Raw genomic sequence first — 20,561 nt, 5'->3', positions numbered from 1 at the left:
CTTTAGAAAGGGCTATCAGGAACTCAGGAATTTAGCGTTTCTGTGTATTGATGCCTTTCTCTCTCATTGTTATACATATGTTCCTGATGCTGTTGCAAAAAAATCAAACATGATTCTGGGATGCATTAACAGGTATGTTGTGAGCAAGACATGAGAAGTCATTCGTCCGCTCTACTCTGCGCTGGTTAGGCCTCAACTGGAGTATTGTCCAGTTCTGGGCACCGCATTTCAAGAAAGATGTGGAGAAATTGGAGAGGGTCCAGAGAAGAGCAACAAGAATGATTAAAGGTCTTGAGAATATGACTTATGAAGGAAGGCTGAAAGAATTGGGTTTGTTTAGTTTGGAAAAGAGAAGACTGAGAAGGGACATGATAGCAATTTTCAGGTATCTAAAAGAGTGTCATCAGGAGGAGGGAGAAAACTTGTTCACCTTAGCCTCTAAGGATAGAATAAGAAGCAATGGGCTTAAACTGCAGCAAGAAAGGTTTAGGTTGGACATTAGGAAAAAGTTCCTAACTGTCTGGGTGGTTAAACACTGGAATAAATTGCCTAGGGAGGTTGCGGAATCTCCATCTCTGGAGATATTTAAGAGTAGGTTAGATAAATGTCTATCAGGGATGGTCTAGACAGTATTTGGTCCTGCCATGAGGGCAGAGGACTGGACTCAATGACCTCTAGAGGTCCCTTCCAGTCCTAGAATCTATGAGTCTGTTTCTCATATTAGAAAATTAGAATGCTCTGAGGAACTATGGAGGTTCTTCGTGGCTCATAGCAGTTGAAATGTTATGTTCTCTTGGACCATTGACCCTTCTTTTGAGGAACTTTTAACTAAAGGATTAGAAATGACATAGGTTGAGATGGAAGCAACATTCCTGACCTTCAAGACAGATATAGAAGTGACATGATCACTACTACAGAAAAAGGAAAATATAATTTGCCTAATATTATGAGAATATCTATAATCATTTATCCAAATCATTGTTCCAATTGGCTGATTCATGGAAAGAAACAAAAGCTGCTAGCTAATTTGCAGTTTAACCAGGAAAACACTCTTTTGATTTGTTGCCTGAATGACCATCACTTTAGCGATTATGACATTGGTATTCATAAACAGCGGATTCCAATTAGCTGCTTTCTATAAACAGACTAATGGATACAAGTAGAAGTGCCACCATTTCTTTTTGTCTCCTTTGCACAGAAAGCCAGACTTGCTAGAATTCGAGCAGCAAAGAGTGGGACTGCTAATGCTTACATGCAGAGCAAACGAAATGGCTTACTGAGTAACCAGCTTCACCAGGTAATATATTTATGTAATCCAGCTCCAGAATAGCTACTTAATAAAAGCACAGCTGCCATTTATTCTATTTATCATCAGGACTAGTCAATCTGACTCTGTAAGTAATACTCTCAGTAGAAGTAGGTTAAAGAAGGACAAATTGAACTATTATTGTTTAAGCAAGTTACAGAACTGGATGACATTATATAAAGTAACAAAGGATAGGATGGTTCACAAACTCTGGATTCAAATACATCCCAAACTTAAACAAGTTTGGTTCAAATAAAAAATCTCTCTGAGTCAAACAAAGATCTTGCATCTGGGCACCCTCAAATTTTGGAAAAATGTTGATCTAGATCTGATCTTTATGGTCTGAGAAATAACATTTTAATTACAAATGTGCTCAAGCAACTAAATATAAATCTGGATTTTATACATCCCAAAGTTTGGAGTGTTGGGACCTAGAGGACGTTTTTTGCCCATCTCTAATTTTGACATTTGATATAGTCCCATTTTCATCCCAATTTAGTTTAGTGCCCTCTAATGAATAATGATGAAAGCATTTAATAAATCAGGAAACGTTTTCTACATAATTCTTCATTCTGTGTCTGTAACATCTGCTGTACACTTTTTGAACTCAGTGGTTTGGGATTAGTCAGTGACATGATTTTTTTGTATAAAGGGTAATACCACAAATTCTTCAGCATTATTAAAGAATCTCAAGAGGAAATAAGACAATTATGTGCAATTTCTTTTTTAAAACAGGCCCTTACACAGGGGAAAATCTTTTACCATCAGTTAGATTTATGACCATTTAAGTGTGTGCTGATTTTACACTCAGCACCTTAACATGATGATTACATCTGTAAGTTGCATTGTTCTAACTATACACAAAAGGCCACCCAGTTCTGGGCACCACACTTTAGCAATGGTGTGGATAAACTGAAGATAGTCTAGAGAAGAGCAACAAAAATGACAAAAAGCTTAGCAAGCCTGAGTTTCAGGGAAGGGGTATTGTCATAACATATTTCCCAGATTTGGACCTTAGCGTCCAAAATATGGGTGTTAGCATGAAAACCTCCAAGCTTACTTACCAGCTTGGACCTGGTAAAGCTGCCACCACTCAAAAAATTAGAGTGTTTTGGGGCACTCTAGTCCCCCCAAAAACCTTCCCTGGGGACCCCAAGACCCAAATTCCTTGAGTCTTACAACAAAGGGGAATAAACCCTTTCCTCCCCCTTCTCCCTTCCAGGTGTTCCCTCCCTGGGTTCCTGGAGAGATACACAGAAGCAAGCTCCGTGAATCTAAACAGAGGGACTCCACCCTCCCTATTTCCAGTCCTGGAAACACAAGTACTTCCCTCTTCACCCAGGGGGTATGCAAAGTCAGGCTTAGTAAATCTTAGTAAATTTTCCCCCTGACTTCTTCCTCCCACCAATTCGCTGGTGAGCTACAGACTCAATTCCCTGGAGTCCCCTTCTAAAGAAAAACTCCAACAGGTCTTAAAAAGAAAGCTTTATATAAAAAGAAAGAAAAATACATTAAAATGGTCTCTCTGTATTAAGGTGACAAATACAGGGTCAATTGCTTAAAAGAAATATGAATAAACAGCCTTATTCAAAAAGAACACAATTCAAAACACTCCAGCAACTATACACATGTAAATACAAAAAAAAAAACACATATAAACCACTGTCTTATCTTTCTGTACTTACAACTGGGAAACAGAAGATTAGAAAGGCAGGAGACAGAAAAAATCACTCTCATAGCCGAGAGTGCCAGACACCAGACAGAGAACAAAGAACTCAGACACAAACTTCCCTCCACCCAGATTTGAAAAAGTCTTGTTTCCTGATTGGTTCTCTGGTCAGGTGTTTCAGGTTACTGGTGTTACCCCTTTACAGGTAAAAGAACATTAACCCTTAGCTATCTGTTTATGACAGTTATAAAAACTGGAAATGTTTAGTCTTGAGAATAGAAAACCGAAGGGGAGCCTGATAACAGTCTTCAAATATGTGAAGGGCTATTATAAAGAGGACAGTGAATAATTGTACTCCACGTTCACTAAAGATAGAACACAGAAGTAATGGGCTTAATCTGCACCAAGGGAGATTTAGGTTAGACAATAGGAAAAACTTTCTAAGGGTAGTTAAGGTCTGGAATAGGCTTCCAAGGATGGTTGTGGAATCCCTGGCACTGAAGGTTTTTAAGAACAAATTGGACAAACACCTATCAGGGATAATCTAGGTTTACTTGCGCCTACCACAGCCCAGACCTGGACTTGATGACCTCTTGAGGCCCCTTCCAGCCCTACATTTTTATGATTCTGTGGAAATGCTGAGGTTTGAGACGTTCAAGAAGGGTTGCAAGGAAAGCAGAGAAAATATTTTGATTAATAAACAAAAAAGACATCATGCGCAAACTGATTTATTTTATATCATGTAGTTTTGCCCTGATAAAGCACTGCAGGTATATTGCAGTATACACCCTGAGTCTGTTTTCATCAAATATTTGGCTAAGAGACTTTTGTTCAAAAATGAAAATAATAGAGAATTCTATGTATTTACAGTCCAACAAGGAGGAAGAACAGAACTTTCTTAGCAAATCTGGCTCTTCCTTTGAAACACAGCACCACCACCTGCTTCACTGTCTGGAAAAAACCACGGTAAGAAAATGGAATCATTGTCTTCCTGTAAACCTAATTTTGGTTCTGTAGTAGCTTATTTCTCCTAATTCCTCACATTACAGTCTTACCCAGGACCAAAAGCTATTTTATAGATTGGGCTGATTTAGAAATTTTCTAGTTTATTTTCATGCAATGTACATAGTAACGTTTAAAGATCATAGATCAGATCCTCAACTGACATCAGGACATTAACCTTAATGGGACACCCCAATAGGCACCAGCTGGGGATCTGGATTTATGTATATTTATACAGAGAGTTAGTTTATGATTTGCATGTTTACACACGTTGCTACAGTAAAGTTTCTAGGGACTCCATCCTCCAGTCCTTACTCATGCAAAATTCCCAATTCAGGCAATTCAAGCTTTCTCCTTGGCAAGGAGTGAAGTTCTGGGTCCTTAGGTTCAATCCTATGAGTTGCTGAGCATTTCCTGCGATGTGAGCACTGAACTCCAATTTAAGTGAGTGAAAGTTGAGAGTACTCACCATCTTATTCTGCAACTTCATCCTCTGAACTGAGATGCAGGTGCAGCACTACAGAATCGTTTAGCCCAGGGGCAGGCAAACTTTTTGGCCTGAGAGCCACATCTGTTTCCGAAATGGTATGGAGGGCCGGTTAGGGGAGGCTGTGTCTCCCCAAATAGCCAGGAGTGGCCCGGCCCTGGCCTCTATCCGAACCCCCCTCCTTTTCACCCCCTGATGGCCTCCTGCCCCATCCAACACCCCGTTCCCTGTCCCCTGATGGCCCCCCGGGACCTCTGTCCCATCCACTCCTCCCTGTCCCCTGACTGCCTCTGGACCCATGCCCCTGACTGCCCCGCACCATCCCATCAACCCCTCCTCTCATTTCTGACTGCCCCCCAGACCTCTGCCCCATCCAACCACCCCTTCTCCCTGACTTTCCCCAGAACCTCTACCCCTGACTGCCCCCTGCCACCCCATCCAACCCCCGTCTCTATCCTGACTGTCTCCCAGGACCCGTGCACCCATTCAACCCCCCTGTTCTCCCTCTGACCCCCCAACCTTTATCCACACCCCTGCCTCCTGATCACCACCCCGAACTCCCCTGCCCTCTATCCAACCTCCCCTGCGCCTTGCCCCCTTACTGCACTGCGTGGAGCATCAGTGGCTGGCGGTGCTACAGCCACGCCACCCAGAGTACCAGGACAGGCAGCCACTCCGCCCAGCTGGAGCCAACCATGCCACTGTGCAGCACAGAGCATCAGGTCAGGCTGCAGCTCTGCAGCTGCGCTGCCTGGCAAAAGCTTGCAGTCCTGCCACCCAGAGCATTGCACCAGTGGCGCAGTGAACTGAGGCTGTGGGGGTGGTGGAACAGCAGAGGAGGGGCCGAGGGCTAGCCTCCCTGGCGAGGAGCTCAGGGGCCGAACAGGAGGGTCCTGTGAGCTGAATGTGGCTCTTAAGTTGTAGTTTTCCCACCTCTGGTGTAGCCTCCACTCTGACAGCCCCTTACAGGAATAACTGATATAATTCACAACCACCAAAGCACACCTGCTTTGGTTAAAAACTTCCAAGCAGTCAAAAACGGATAATTGTATGCATGTGTCTACTGCTTAATATCTGGATAACTATACAGCCATCATGAATGTTAAATTAAAACATAATAACACTTCAGTAATATTAATAAGAATGAGGTGTGGACACCAAGTGGTTAAGGCGATTGACTGCAATCCTGAAGGTTGTGGGTTGGAGTCTCACTCGATCTCAGGTTCACCGAGCTACAGAAGGGGTACCTTATCCATAGGACTTAGGGAAGTCCAGCACGGTTGGATATGATGCTAGCCATACCACTCCCTTGTTTATCTTAAAGGTGTATTAGCCTCATGATCCATATTGACTTTGAATATTAACAAGCCATATGTCTCAGTCACAGATAAAATATTTCTGGTCAGAAATGTCACAAAGGCATTTCTGTTATCCTGATCATTATTGTTTTTACATCATTTCCTGTTTATTATTTCCTAAGGAACCTAAGGACATGAAGAATTACACTGAGTGTAACCTTTGTAAATGTAATAATTTCACATTGGGGAAATGGTAAAATAATCTATATTTGTCCTTATATTTTCTCTCCTGTCACCATATTGCCATGTAGGGTTTATCTTATGTTGTGGATGATCCCATCTTATCAATAAGCTGTTCAACACCATTTAAGGTACAATTTACAAATTTAGCTCTGATTTTATCAAATGTAGATGCACCTAACAAATTATCTGGTAGTGACCATCAGTATGTACAATACTTTGCCATTTCCTGACAAAGAATTTAGATCATGTTGACCAGAGATGGGCCCAAATTCTAGATTCAAACACTCAAATTTTAGGTGCTGGAAATCAGAACTGGGATCTGAATTTTGTGGCTGGTACCCATCTCTGTGGTTGACATGTTACAAGCTAAATGTAGGAAGGTGCATTACAGCAGAAAAAAATCAGAGGTTGTCTATATGTGCACAGGCATCATGTCTCATCATTTGCAAGTCTAGCAAACTATGTTAATTTTCCCTCATACATTGCTCAATGCTCGTCATATTCATGGAATCAGAAGGTTAGAGAATCATGCATTTGATTTTCATGAATCAAAGGTTTCCAAAAAAATTTTGGGGTCCATTTTCCTCCCAAAAATGTAATATGTTACGACATATGTGGCTGAGTTTCAAGATGAAAAATTGCCAAGTGGCATTTTCTAGTCATTGTATAACTTCTCTATGAGGTATGCACATATAGCACAAAGTTTTGATGTTTTGTCTTAGTTTTATTGTTTAATGTTGGACTTTTATGCACTGCATCTACTGTATTCAAAACAGAAAGTATATGCAGAAGCCTTTTTTTATTGCTCCTGTTCAAGTGAGAGCATAATAACAATTTCTCCGTTACATACGTTATTAAATTAAAATACAACTTATGTACGTGTATAACTTCATATTTTTTATTTTCACAGCCTGTTTATTCAATTGCCTTGTAATTAATGTGGTCCAGTTGCTGTTTGTCATTTAGTTACTTATGTGTCATCTTTCAGGTGCTTATGCTTTTTACATGCTGTCTTTTTTTCATATTCATTTCTGATTTAAAGTATAGCACAAACTGTCTGGCTTTAAATGTATATTACAAAGGAGTCTCCTGACAACCTCTCTCACCTACTACAGTTTTATCCTTTTGGAACACTTTTGAGGCATACCATAGTAGAACTATGGGCATGTCTACACTATAGCCTAAGTCGATCTAACTTATATCCTTATGGGGTGTGAAAAAGCCTCCTCTCCCCCAAGTGATGCAAGTTTCACGCTGTTCACACTGGCGCTATGTTGGCAGGAGATTCTCCTGCCAACATAGTGTACGCTTCTCACCAAGGTGTAGTAATTATGCTGACGGGAAAGCACTCTCCCGTCGGCATGGCATGTATTCACCTGAGGGGCTACAGTAGCATAGCGTCATGAGTGCAGCTACACCAACGTAGTGCTGTAGTGTAGACTTGCCCTCAGTCATAGACATCTGCTTTGGACATTGCTTTCCACTTGAACTTTGCAAATGAATTCGCAAACTTTCGCCTTAGCAACAGGCCTGGTCCAACTCTCAGAAAACTGAATAAAAAAGACTCCCATTCACTTGGATGAGACTTGAATCAGGCCCGAAAGCTTTTCCATCTCCCCAAGTTATTAATGAAGGAAAACTTGATCTTTTTTTTTTCTTTTTTAACAGTGGCTCTTCAAAAAATGTATAGGAAAAGCCTGGTCTTATTTTATGGAATATACATGCCATTTATTTGCTTGTCAACAATTTTCTTGAGAGACAAGGTGGGTGAGGTAATATCTTTTATTGGACCGACTTCTGTTGGTGAGACAGACAAGCTTTTGAGCTTACACAAAGCTTTGCTTCAGATCTGGGAAACTAACTCGATGTCACTGCTAAATACAAGGTTTGAAAAGATATACTAAACAATCTGTTCAAACCTTGTATTTAGCAGTGACACTGAGTTTTTCCCCCCAGACCCAAAGAAGAGCTCTGTGTAAATTTGAAAGCTTATCTCACCAACAGAAGTGGGTCCAATTAGCCACCTTCTCTCACTAATATCCTGGGACCAACATGGCTACAATAATACTGCATACAACAATTTTCTTGGCTGTTGAGTCCTAACTCCCAGATATGTGCACACCCACAACACAGGCAGGTAATAGCTTAGGAGCAGGTGTATATATTCTATTTGTAACTGATCAATTGATAAAGTCAGATGGCCAGTTCATGCCTTCCCAAACGTTAAGTGAGAAAATGCAAGTTTGGGAATATTCATCTAATGGTGTGAGGAGTGTTTGTTTATTCAGGGTGGAGATAAAACTAGCCACACACCTTCTAAGCCTCCCTTCCTTCTTTGAAGACAGTGGACACTAGTCACAAGGGGCTTTATGCAGAAGGACTTCCTCAGCATCCAACAGAAGCAACTTTGGCTCCTCTACCTTCTTTCCAACATTTTTAGGCCGCTGAGCCTTTCATCTCTTTTCATCTTCTCTGAAAAGTGCAGTGGCTGGCAGGTTATGGCCTGTAGCTTTCTTCTTTGAAATTACTTTTGTAATGGCAACACTTGTATTCAGAGAGGAATTTTATAGGATATCTTTTCAGCTAATATACAACAGTTAATTTACAGCTCACAGAAGAAATCTGGACTTCTTACATTTTAATTATTTTAGACTTGCATTCCTAAATGCATATTTTAAATCCAATATGTCAAAGTTCATTGTATGACAATAAATTAATATATCCCATATGCTGGAAACTTGACATGTATAATTCAATATATTTGTTTCAGCCATTATATAATTTCAAAATATCTCCAATCTATATTAAAAGTTCACTCAGCATCACTCTTTAATAGACTAGGCTAATTGAATTGTTTGATAGCTCCATAATAGCTTTAGGAAGCACAAAATGTTTTCTATTGGAAAACTACCAGAGATCTTGGCAAACATACTGGAAGCCCCTATAACCTGAAGACAGTTATTAAGTAATTTCTCTCTCTGTATCCCATATCCAGACTCTAATTGCATTTGAAGTCTTGTTTATGAACATTAACTGGGTAAAGTCAATTTTCAAGGAAGATACACAAGCAGTTCTTTCTTCTTGTGTCACTTGAAATCATTTTCTTCTACACCATTTCCTTCCACACAAGATGACACCTGACTGTTATATGGGTCAAGGAGGGTATGAGGGAGAGCAGACGGCAATGGCATGCTGAACAAATTATTTCCAGTTGTACCAAACATTCAGCTGCCTTAGGAAATTACTGTGCTGGTGCTCACTTTGCTGATGAATGTGTACTTACTTTCTTCTACTTATGCTATGTTTCTTTTGGACAACATGAATGTATTCGCAGAGTACCTATTGGCAGCTGAATGACATTCCATGTTAGTAGATCCTTCTTTAGGGAAGGAAATAGTTTTCCTTATCGTGGGGCTTGTACACACTAGTGCTTACTTTGGTATAACTTAAGTTGCTTGGGGTGTGGAAAAGCCTCCCTCCCGCGTGACATCAATTACATCGACGTAAGCACCGGTATGGACAGTGCTTTGTCAGTGGGAGATGCTCTCCTGACAGCATAGCTACCACTGCTCGGGGAGGTGGAGTGATTATGGCGATGGAAGAGCTCTCTCCCATCGGCATGGCGTATCTACCCTAGCAGCGCTACAGCAGCACAGCTACATTGGTACAACTATGGCCACGTCCAGACTAGGTATTAAAATCGATTTTAGATACGCAACTTCAGCTACGGGAATAACGTAGCTGAAGTCGAATTTCTAAAATCGAGGTACTCACCCGTCTGGACGGCGCGGCATCGATGTCCGCGGCTCTCCGTGTCGATTCCGGAACTCCGTTCGGGTTGATGGAGTTCCGGAATCGATGTAAGCGCGCTCGGGGATGGATACATCGCGTCCAGACTAGACGCGATATATCGATCCCCGAGCAATCGATTTTAACCCTCCGATGCCGCGGGTTAGTCTGGACGTGCGCTCTGTCACTAGAGCGATTCCAGTGTAGGCTAGCCCCTGGTAAATGAAAATGCAGAGAACCAACCCAATTGAAGTAAATGGGATTATGTGGAGTGTAAACCAGTGTTTCCCAACTCAGTGTCAAAGCATCCGCAGTTGGGAATGTGGAAACAGACATTGTCTCAAACAGTCCAAAATAATGAGATTAATAGCATCAGCATCCTGTTGTCCATTTCGTCTTGGGATTCTACCTTAATACTACTGCATATATTCTTACAATGTAAAACCACGCCACCAGTTTACCCTTTTTGGTGTGCAGAGAAACTGAGGCAGTTGCACTCGTGTGAGTCAAAAGCTCAGTGGTTTGAGCACTGGCCTGCTAAACCCAGGGTTGTGAGTTCAATCCTTGAGGGGCCCATTTACGGAACTGGGGTAAAAATCTGTCTGGGGATTGGTCCTGCTTTGAGCAATGGGTTGGACTAGATGACCTCCTGAGGTCCCTTCCAGCCCTGATATTCTATGATTCATAATCACATATGAAGAGTCAAAGTACAATGGCTATTACTGTACTTGGAATTTCCATAGGTCACTCACTATGATGTGCCTATAGGATTTCTGTCTATGTTGGGATTAAGCAAAGATCCCGTGAATAAATACTATTTCACTGAATATTTGTTTTATGAACTAATTTAGATATATTAAGCTATTATAACTAGCAATAGTAACCTCTGTAGGGAATGGTTCGTATTTATTTTAGCTTCTTTCCAATGGACACTACAGTTGAGGTTGCATTTTACTTTTTGATAAATACAGACTTATTCCTGGATCGTGCAATGTATTGTTTCAAGTCATGGTTTCACACCTTTATTTTAAGATGACATTTTACAAACTGAGTCAAAAATTAAAGTCAGTATTATTTTACTATATTTAAACATAATCATGGATGTTGTTACTCCCATTTAGAGCATTTATATAAACAGAATTGAAAAAGTCTGGAAAATGTTTCAATTTTTTTTTTTATAGATTACACTATAGCTCCTAATAAGAATATCTGAGTAATGGTTTGCCATCCTACAAAAAAAATTGCATTAACTTTTTGAAAACTGAAGTTAATGGTTTGGTAATTTTGACTCTGTAGTGACACTTTTAATATATTCAACCCATCCTGATATGGGCTGAAAATTGCAATCCTTGTCATTTTCCCAGACTCTGGTTGTGTAAAATTAAGCAAGCCCTAACACAGTGGATTTTGACAATCAGCATCATGAATGTTTTCAGTTATAATCCTATCTTTTTGTGTGTGTGCTTTTACCATCTTTTTGATTGCTCTGGACCAGAATCATGAGTTTGTGGATGAACATGTGTATGAAGACAGCTGCATGGAGGTATCCACAGTCAATCGATCCTCAAGCGACAGCCCCTCTCTCTCTTCCCAACAAGGCGTTACCAGCACTTGTTGCTCACGACGACATAAAAAGACTTTCCGCATTCCAAACACTAATATAACTGGCAGCCGCCCAGGCAGCATACAAGAACTTAGTACCATTCAGATCAGATGTGTGGAGCGAACATCTCTATCTAACAGGTATTTATTTTAAACAGCAATCTGAGATGCAATGCTATGGTAAACCTTTGCTCAGTAAGGAAGAGGTATAGATTGTAGTCTATACAATCTATACCTGGGAAGTGGGAAGGTGTTATCTGATGCAAATTCAAAATAAGTAAGCCGCGTTCCTTAGTATTAATGTGTAAGTGGCTGCCCATTCAAACGAGCACTTCTTTTCTTGAGTCTTATTGGGGTAGGGGTTCTTAAGCCACAGAAATCTTGAAATGGCAGATCAAGGTAAATAATATGGGCCCAGAGCCTGAGAGGCTTTGCACCTCCAGCTGCCATTGGGATTTAGTCCTTGTTTAGCAAATGCTTATGCAAACCACAGAAAAAATATTGTAATATTTATTATTTGTATTGCAATAGCACCTAGAGACCCCAGCTGAAATTGGGACCCAGGTGTTCCAGATCTTGTACAAACACATGATAAGAGACAGTCTCTACCTGGAAGAGTGTACAATTCAATTATACAAGACTGAAAAAGGGAAGAGTATTATTATTCCTATTCTTAGTTGAGGTACAGAGACACAAGAAGATTGTGACATCATGAAGTTCAAACAGAAAGTCTGTGACAAAGCTGAGACTTAAAATGAGATCTCCTGAGTCCCAGTCCAGTTCCCTAGTTTTATAATCTCTGGCTAGGGAAGTTATTGGAAAAATTTGAAAATATGTAGCACCAGAGGCTAAGGAGCAAGCATTTCCTTATCTTCTCTGCACCCTCACATATAAAGTACCTGGTGCTGATATTTGTGTGTATGAATACAGCCTTTGAAAACACCAGTAAAGTCATGCTAGACTTAAAAGTGTTTGTCTGTTGAACTAAAATATACCTTCATTTAAAAAACATCACTTTCAGCACAAGTTGCTATAGCGATTGATCTTAAGTGAAATTCTGAATAGCTGGCAAGTAAGAAATTCACTGCCATGAGCAGCCCAGAAGCTCCTTGACTTGCAGCTGAGATAACTTTTTCTGCCATTACTCAAGGGTTCTGGAGGGAGACATATTCCTGGAGGTTTAATCACATGACTTAATATTTAATTAAAGATTAATCTTTAATTCCTGGCGGATTGGCAACCATATGTGGAATCAGCATCCACAGTCCAAGTATTTCACAAATAATTCTGTCTGGCTCTGACTTGTCTTCTGCTGGGTGCTGTTCCAGCACACCCTTCCCTCACAGCACAAAGACAGAAGAATTAAAATCAACAATACACAGGTACATATAGAAGTAAATCTCACAATCCAATGAATTTAGATTTTAACTGTTTCTCTTACTGCTTGGGAACCACCCCCAAGAACAAATATACAGTCCACCCAGCAGCTCAGTGTGCACGTGAACCCACCCCCAGGTGCATGTCTAAACTGATAATTGTGAATACAAAATACTGTGAGTCACTGCTCATGTGATATACAGATAGTAGTTCAGTAGCCCACAAAGTCTGGAGCAAAAAGCATGGGACTGTGATTTCTGCTCTGTTACTGACTTGCTGGGACTGAGGGGTTCGATAAGGGACAGAGGGTGTCGGGGGCAGTCAGGGGCTCCCCCCAGGGTCTGGGGGGCAGTAGCTATGGGAGGGCACTTTTGGGGGCCCCGCAGTCCCAGAGTGGCCCAAGGATTAGCAGGGGGCCAGGAGCAGGCCGCTCTGCTTCCCTCACCCCGGCCCCAGCCATGTCGCTCGGGGGAGAAGGCTTAGGGGAAGGGATCCCCCCTGCAGTCACCAGCAATGGAAGCAGAGCAGCCCGGTCCCAGCCCGGTCCACTCCGCCAGCTCCCAGCTGCAGCACTCGCTTCCTGCCACAGGTGAGTACGGGGGGTGTCCTTTCCCCAACCTCCCCGCACTCCCCTGCAGTGGGAAACGGGGCGCCCTGGCTGGGAGGTGGCAGAGTGGAGCAGGCTGGAGCCATGTCACTCTGCTTCCCACCGCCAGTGAGTGTGGAGGGTGTCCTTTCCCAGCCTCCCAGCACTCATCGGCAGTGGAAAGCGGAGCAGTCCAGCCCCAGTCAGCTCCGCTCCACCAGCTCCCAGCCGTGGCGCTCCACTTCCCGCCGCAGGTGAGTGCAGGACCTTTCCCCAGCTGCCCCCCAGGAATACAGCTGGGGCCAGGGCAAGGAAAGTGGAGCAGGCTGGGGCCGTGTTGCTCTGCTTCTCGCTGCAAGTGAGTGCGGAGGGACATCCTTTCTCCAACCTCCCCGCACTCACCGACGGCAGGAAGTGGAGCGCCGTGGCTGGGAGCTGGCAGAGTGGACAGGACTGGGGCCGGGCTGCTCCGCTTCCTGACGCTGATGTTGAGTGCCTGTTGGGGCAGGGGGTGGATAGGGGTCGGAGCAGTCAGGGAACAGCGGGGTTGGGTAGGGGGTGGGGTCCTGGGGGTGATTAGGGACAGAGGTCTCTGGAGGGGGCGGTCAGGGAACAAGGAATAGGGGGGGCGCAAAGCAAGTTTGATATAACGTGGTCTCACCTACGACGCAGTGAGTTTTTTTGTCTCCCAAGGACTGCATTATATCGGGGTAGAATTCTATGCGCAGAGCAACAAAAACACTTGGAAAGAGGGTGGTCATCTTATTTGTGCACATATATTCCAGAACAGCCTTTGGAGGTGATCCTACTGAAATGTATCTTGAAACGGCTTTCAGTTCATCACCTAAATCACTTGCAATGATATCACATGTCATCTTGTGTCAACACTGTCTCTTGTTCCCTGCATTGCTGGTATAGGTCTTCTTCAGGTATAGTGCGGAGTTTTGGAATATCATACAACATCCCAAATATACTGCTGTGTTCCCTGAGCTGCATGAAGCGTTCCTCAACTGACTGTATTGCACAATCTAGCACCTGGTTAAAGAATTCAACTTTGAATTGTTGTTTGGGGTCTCTTATGGGATTATCCTGTGCCTTATAATCCAAATGTCTTCTTCGGTGACTTTTGTATTCTTGAATGGGTGGGAAAATAGCTTCAGTGTGAAGTTCCTCTGCCAACTTCTGTGCATTCTTCAGAACATTTTGAAATCCCTCATCTGGCTGGTCAAACTGTAGGCATGACTTTGCTTTGTCCAGTTATTCCATTGCTCCAGATATATCAAGGTCAACACCTTGGAGTCTCTTGCTTACAACATTTATTTCAAACAGTGTGTCATGTCACAACACTAAGCCACATAGAAATTTGAAATTATGTACGTTTCTGGTGATTCCATTTCCCTCTGTCACTGTTCTCCCGTGGACAGTTCCTGTCATAGCATTATCCTCCATAATGGCAACTATGGCATCATCTATCTTCCCAATTTGGTGTTTGATAGGCTTTATCGCCTCCACTCGACTTTCCCATCATGTGGCACTCAGTGGTTTAAGTGTCAGAGAGGATGTTCCCAGATGTTGCTTCAAAATTTGCCATTGATGAGTTGATGCAGAGAAAAATACATAGATGCTTTGAATTACATTAAAAAATTCAGCAGCCTCGCTAGAAGCTGATGCTGCATCACTGACCATCAAGTTCAATGAATAAGAACTGCATAGGACAAAAAAAGCTCGAGGGTTTAACTCTCGGGTCTCTGTCTGCACTCCTATGTTCTTTCCTCTCATGTTGGCATCATTATCGTAGCCCTGACCTCTCATGTCAGCTATCACAATTCCCGTACCTTTCAGTTTTTTAAGAAGCACATTTGTCATACCAGCTGTTTTCATAGATTCATAGACTCTAGGACTGGAAGGGACCTCGAGAGGTCATCAAGTCCAGTCCCCTGCCCTCATGGCAGGACCAAATACTGTCTAGACCATCACTGATAGACATTTATCTAACCTACTCTTAAATATCTCTAGAGATGGAGATTCCACAACCTCCCTAGGCAGTTTATTCCAATGTTTAACCACCCTGACAGTTAGGAACTTTTTCCTAATGTCCAACCTAAACCTCTCTTGCTGCAGTTTAAGCCCATTGCTTCTTGTTCTATCCTTAGAGGCTAAGATGAACACGTTTTCTCCCACCTCCTTATGACATCCTTTTAACTGCTATCATGTCCCCTCTCAGTCTTCTCTTTTCCAAACTAAACAAACTCAATTCTTTCAGCCTTCCTTCATAGGTCATGTTCTCTAGACTTTTAATCATTCTTGTTGCTCTTCTCTGGACCTTCTCCAATTTCTCCACATCTTTCTTGAAATGCGGTGCCCAGAACTGGACACAATACTCCAGCTGAGGCCTGACCAGCGCAGAGTAGAGCGGAAGAATGACTTTTCTTGTCTTGCTCACAACACACCTTTTCTTAATGTTTGTCAATAAATTCTAGAAAATGCTGATAGTGACCATTGCAGGGACATTTTCACTAGGTTCTGTTTTTGTTACAAAACACACCATTAAAGTCATTTGTTCCATATGGCTGATGTCAGGTGTGCAGTCCAGAATAACAGAGTAATATCTTGCTGACTTCAGATCTGCCACAATCTTCTGTTTGACTTTTGTTGCCAGTAACTGTATGATCTGATTTAGAATTGTTTTTCCAAGGTGTGTGTATATTTCTTGGGTGGTGACGCTTCTTAGATGCTGCTGGAGTACAGCATAAAACTCAGCCATCAGCTCCACAATTTTAAGGAAGTTTCCATTGTTTGGCACATACAGCTGATCTGAAGTGCCACACAGTGCTAGGTTTTGGGTCGCAAGCATTCTCACAGTGGCAAGGAGCCTTTTCAGAAAATTTTGCCAGTAAAGACACTCTGATGCAATCTTCTTTTGATGCTGATCATCTATGGTGGCCTTTAACCTTAGTCCCATCTCAAGCTCTTTCCACCTATGGAATGCTCTCTGGTGATTTGTTGCCTTCTCATGGCATGCTAGATTTCTAGCCAGATTTTTCCAGTCCTTTGTTCCTGTAGGACCCAATGTGGCTGGAACATTAGACTGGAAGAGTTTGCAACAAAGACAGTATGCAGCATGCTGGGTTTTTGAGTACATAAGCCATGGCCTCTCCACTTTGCCACCATTGGGGATTTCATGCCAGTAATGTGTTGGATGGAAACTTCTATTTTCATTTTCTGTGGCCCATGCCGTACAAGGAAGTCCCTCAGGCTACTGCTCAAGTGTGTCCACAGTCCTGGATCAAACAGCAGCAGCTGTTTCTTGTGCCTCTACCACACTCTTCTCTGATCTACATTTTTCTTCAGCAATGTATGTGGTTACATCCATTTGAGATGGAGATATGGATGCTGCAGTAGCTTCCAGGTGACCTGCACTCTAACTGGAAGATCAGGCATCTCCTCACCACTCACATCCTCACTGCGGCCGGAGGGCTCACCGTGAACATCTCTGTCTATGTATATCAGGAGAGCTCCTTCCTGCTTAGATAGAAAAGCTTCCTTTGCTTGCTTTCTTTTTCTGAATGCTGCCCCAGAGGGGCGTTTTCTTCTTTCACTCATGACTGCTGTTCTGTGCCAGTTATAGTGACTCTCAACACTCAGTTGAAGGGGACAAATAAGCAGGCTAGCAGGGTCTGAGTGAGGGAAGACATCAGTGTCTTAAGGGCCTAACTGGCTCCTACTACTTCAGCTGACTCCATGTTCTCCTCAAGTGGGTTCAGGGAAGCAGCAGGAAACAGGAAGCTCCCTGAGAAGCTGGTGTTAATCAGTCCAGGCTCGTGGGGGTGCTAGAGAAGTACATAAGAGGCTCCTCCTCCTCTCTCTCCTTGCAGCTCCTGCTGCTTTCTGTTATTGCCTCTCACTTTTTCTCCTGCCTGCCTGTTATATCTCGTGTGCTCTCCTTCCTCCAGCACAGCACTCCACCATCTCTGTGCATCTAGAGCAGAGAGAATACATATGCACCAGCAGCAAACAGAATTTTCTACACTCTAGGTCCTAGTAGTGCCCCCCCACAGTCCAGCACCTGAGGCAGCCGCCTCAGTTCGCTTCATGGTAAGGCCAGCCCTGCTCCCACCCTTGTTTAAAGGGGTAGAATTTGTGTAAGGAAAGAATGACCGTCTTGTAACCAGGGTTCAGGTCAGCTTTGTTTTGCTTCTTTGGGTGCTGGCCCTCTTAATGCCCTGTCCAAAGTGTCCTACATCCCTAAAACTAGGGTGCAGGTCTTCCTTTCACTTTCCTAGGCTTAGATTCCATTTAAACACTGCTCCACAAAACCACCCTGTAATGAGGGTTAAGATTTTGTCCTTCATACTGATCTATGATCGTGTCCTACTGCCACCTTCAGCCCTGGATTCTCTGCAGCCAGGACTCCTCCTCTCTGTCACAGACTGTTGTGGAAGACTAGGAGTTTGGGTAAATTTTAGAAGACAAGAGTTCCTCAGCAGTTTAATCTTTATTCATCCTGTAATCTACTCAGCCCATCTCTCGCCTCCTTTTGTACATTTCAAGATTTTCCTGAAATGCACCCACAAAAAGGGGGCCCTTGCCCCAGAGAGCTAAAACTCATAACCTCATGCTTGTTAAGATCAGTTCCTGGTTTGTTGTATCTGACTGAACAACCTAGTGTTGGCAAAACCACAAATAAGAAAATAATACAATGGACCTACAATAACCAAAAAAAGTGTCTGGATAATTGTACGTGTGGAGATAAATTTATGAACAGGTTTATATGATGGGGATGTCTGTGATAGCCTCGGACTGGACTTGATGACTCAGGAAGTCCCTTTCAGTCCTGTGTTTCTGTGAAAAACACCAAGAGAGCTAAGTATTTTAATAGGAGTCAATATCTTTCTTCCTCAGCTACATGCTGCATGTCCAATGACCAAAGGAGCAGAGGCCGTGTTTGCAGTGTATCTGTGTTTCTCCTACCTGATAACAAAACAGACTTTAAGCTAGTTGGCTGGGATAATGGAATTGAATAAGCAGAGAAGTTTATAACAATGTAAACATTTACATCATTAATATTTTTTTCTCCTTTAGCCGATCCAGTTTAAATGCCAAAATGGAAGAGTGTGTTAAGCTAAACTGTGAGCAGCCTTACATCACAACAGCAATAATCAGCATCCCAACACCCTCAGTGACCACACCCGAAGGGGATAATAGGTCAGAATCTCCCCCATATTCAGGAGGAAATATTGTCAGAGTATCTGCTTTATAAAACAATTAGAATAAAGACCACTTGCCAACTGAGCTCTAGCAATGAGAAGAGTTCTGGAGAAGGAGAGAGCTGGAAAAGACAATACCCCCTTGGTCAGTGTTACCGCAGCCACAGATTGAAGGGGTCAGAAGAATTAAAACATTTTGGGTTTCAGTGTTGTAGCGCGTGAAGCAGGCAACCAAACAGAGTTTCTACACAGCGTCTGAACGGTTATACAGCGCAATCTTCTGTGACCATTTTGACTTACTATATGAGCACAATGAAATGTCCCCCATTGATGCTTCTTATTACCATGGGAACTTTTTAAAAAAAAATAAACAAAACAAACAAAAAATACCCCACATTTGAACATTATGTTCCGACTGAATGCAAAACAACAATGAAAAACATTTTGATAACTTCATTTTTTCCTGTTGATAAACTATGAACTTGTTGACAAACTCCCTATTGTTTAAAAAAAAAAAGGGGGGAAAAAGGGGGAAAACAAAATGCTCATAGGAAATATGTTTGTGCTGACTGGCAGAAATACAACCATAGTGCATGCTGAAATTCTTTGGAGCTGTGATCTCAGTTTACTTATGTTGTTTTTCAGATTAGGCATGATAAAATATTACTGTAGAAAGGGGCATTTCTGTGCACTTACTGCCGATTGTTAATGTTCCATGGTAGTTGTACAAATAACTTACCTTTGGAAAATGCAGTATTTCTTACTCAAACACTCATTAGCGATCTCAAGGTGTTCAGTTAGTTCAATATTTATTATTGTTTTATCTTGCTTCCTTGGTACTGCTACAACTGCAATAATTCATTGTATATCTGTTGTATCAGGAATCAGGATTAATTTGTTTAAATATTTTGCACAACTTCGCCTACACCATGAACCCCATGAATAGAAAATATTTTCTCTAATGTGGAGAAGTTTTAAATAACCATATAATCAAAACTGTGTCCCATGAATGTACTTTTCTTTCATACTCCTTTTCGTCCACTGTAATCTCTATTTTCATGATGCAGAACATTAATCTGATTTAATGTTGCTTTCTTCTTTGGGATTCCAAGATTCTTCATGAAGTGGCTTAATCTTTTGTTCTGCAAACGCTTACCTTTGTATTTCCTGAACCAGTCTTCTAGTGTGGTGTTACAGTGTCAATCCCATTTGAAATGAAATTAAAACAAAGGGGTTTTGTGACAAACTAACACTTAGCTCTAAACCTCTGTGTTTTTCTGCGGTATCCAGAATATTGGCTATGTTGAGCATTCAAAGACATTTTGCTAAAACTCTCCTTGTAGTAATCTGTAAGCCAGCATCCAAAAATGTATTTGGGGCTTCATATCTTGTAAGACTATACCCAAGAACACTGATAAACTAGAGATTTGAGATTTTCTGCAAAATTATGATTGACTCCAATGGGAATTTAGCTGTAGGATCAGGGCCATAAATGGACATAAAGACTTTACTATTTAAAATGCCTTTTTGCTTCATTGTCTTATGGAAATCTAAATTTTCTTACCAAAAGATTTCTGCTAACTGCAGTTTTATTTACTAGAAGACAAGAACGTGAAGAGGTTTGTCATCCTGAAAATGTTGTGCACATGAAATAGTAGGTGTTTATAGCAGAAATACTGTATCAGCAGAAATTACCGCATGGCTCCATTTAAACATATATATATATGCCAATCAAAAAGCTCTATGCATTAGAAGACATTACCACAAGTGAAAAACATAGTTATTTAATAGTTTGAATGTTGTATGTTCCATAATTTATGGTACCAATTACTAACCACTCCTGGACTGAGCTTAACATTTATATTAAGAGGAAATACACTATGAAAGTAGAACCTTGCTAATTTACACTCTTTTTGCTCCACACAACTAGTTTTTGGTCTCACCTTATCCATAAGCAAAGATTTAAAAACAGATGCTGTAATGAGGGCTGAGATT

The 20,561-nt window shown here is 41.9% G+C and overlaps 1 protein-coding gene across 3 annotated transcripts in view; it reads left to right on the top strand.

Annotated features, from left to right (window-relative positions):
- Positions 1–19,086, top strand: part of KCND2 (potassium voltage-gated channel subfamily D member 2) — a 454,049-nt gene extending 434,963 nt beyond the window's left edge. For 2 of the 3 annotated variants that reach the window (XM_050936204.1, XM_050936205.1), the window contains exons 4-8: positions 1,199–1,297; positions 3,846–3,941; positions 6,074–6,133; positions 11,290–11,537; positions 18,442–19,086. In XM_050936204.1, the coding sequence (XP_050792161.1) occupies positions 1,199–1,297; positions 3,846–3,941; positions 6,074–6,133; positions 11,290–11,537; positions 18,442–18,619 (681 nt within the window). In that variant the 3' untranslated portion in view covers positions 18,620–19,086. The remainder of the gene's footprint in view (positions 1–1,198; positions 1,298–3,845; positions 3,942–6,073; positions 6,134–11,289; positions 11,538–18,441) is intronic. The other variant, XM_050936206.1, reaches the window with a different exon arrangement.
- Positions 19,087–20,561: the final 1,475 nt, after the last annotated feature.

Source organism: Gopherus flavomarginatus, chromosome 1, assembly GCF_025201925.1.
Source record: "Gopherus flavomarginatus isolate rGopFla2 chromosome 1, rGopFla2.mat.asm, whole genome shotgun sequence".
In the NCBI taxonomy this organism is placed as follows: Eukaryota; Metazoa; Chordata; order Testudines; family Testudinidae; genus Gopherus; species Gopherus flavomarginatus.
Note: the sequence above shows the minus strand (reverse complement) of the source record. Positions and strands in the feature narration are given on the sequence as shown.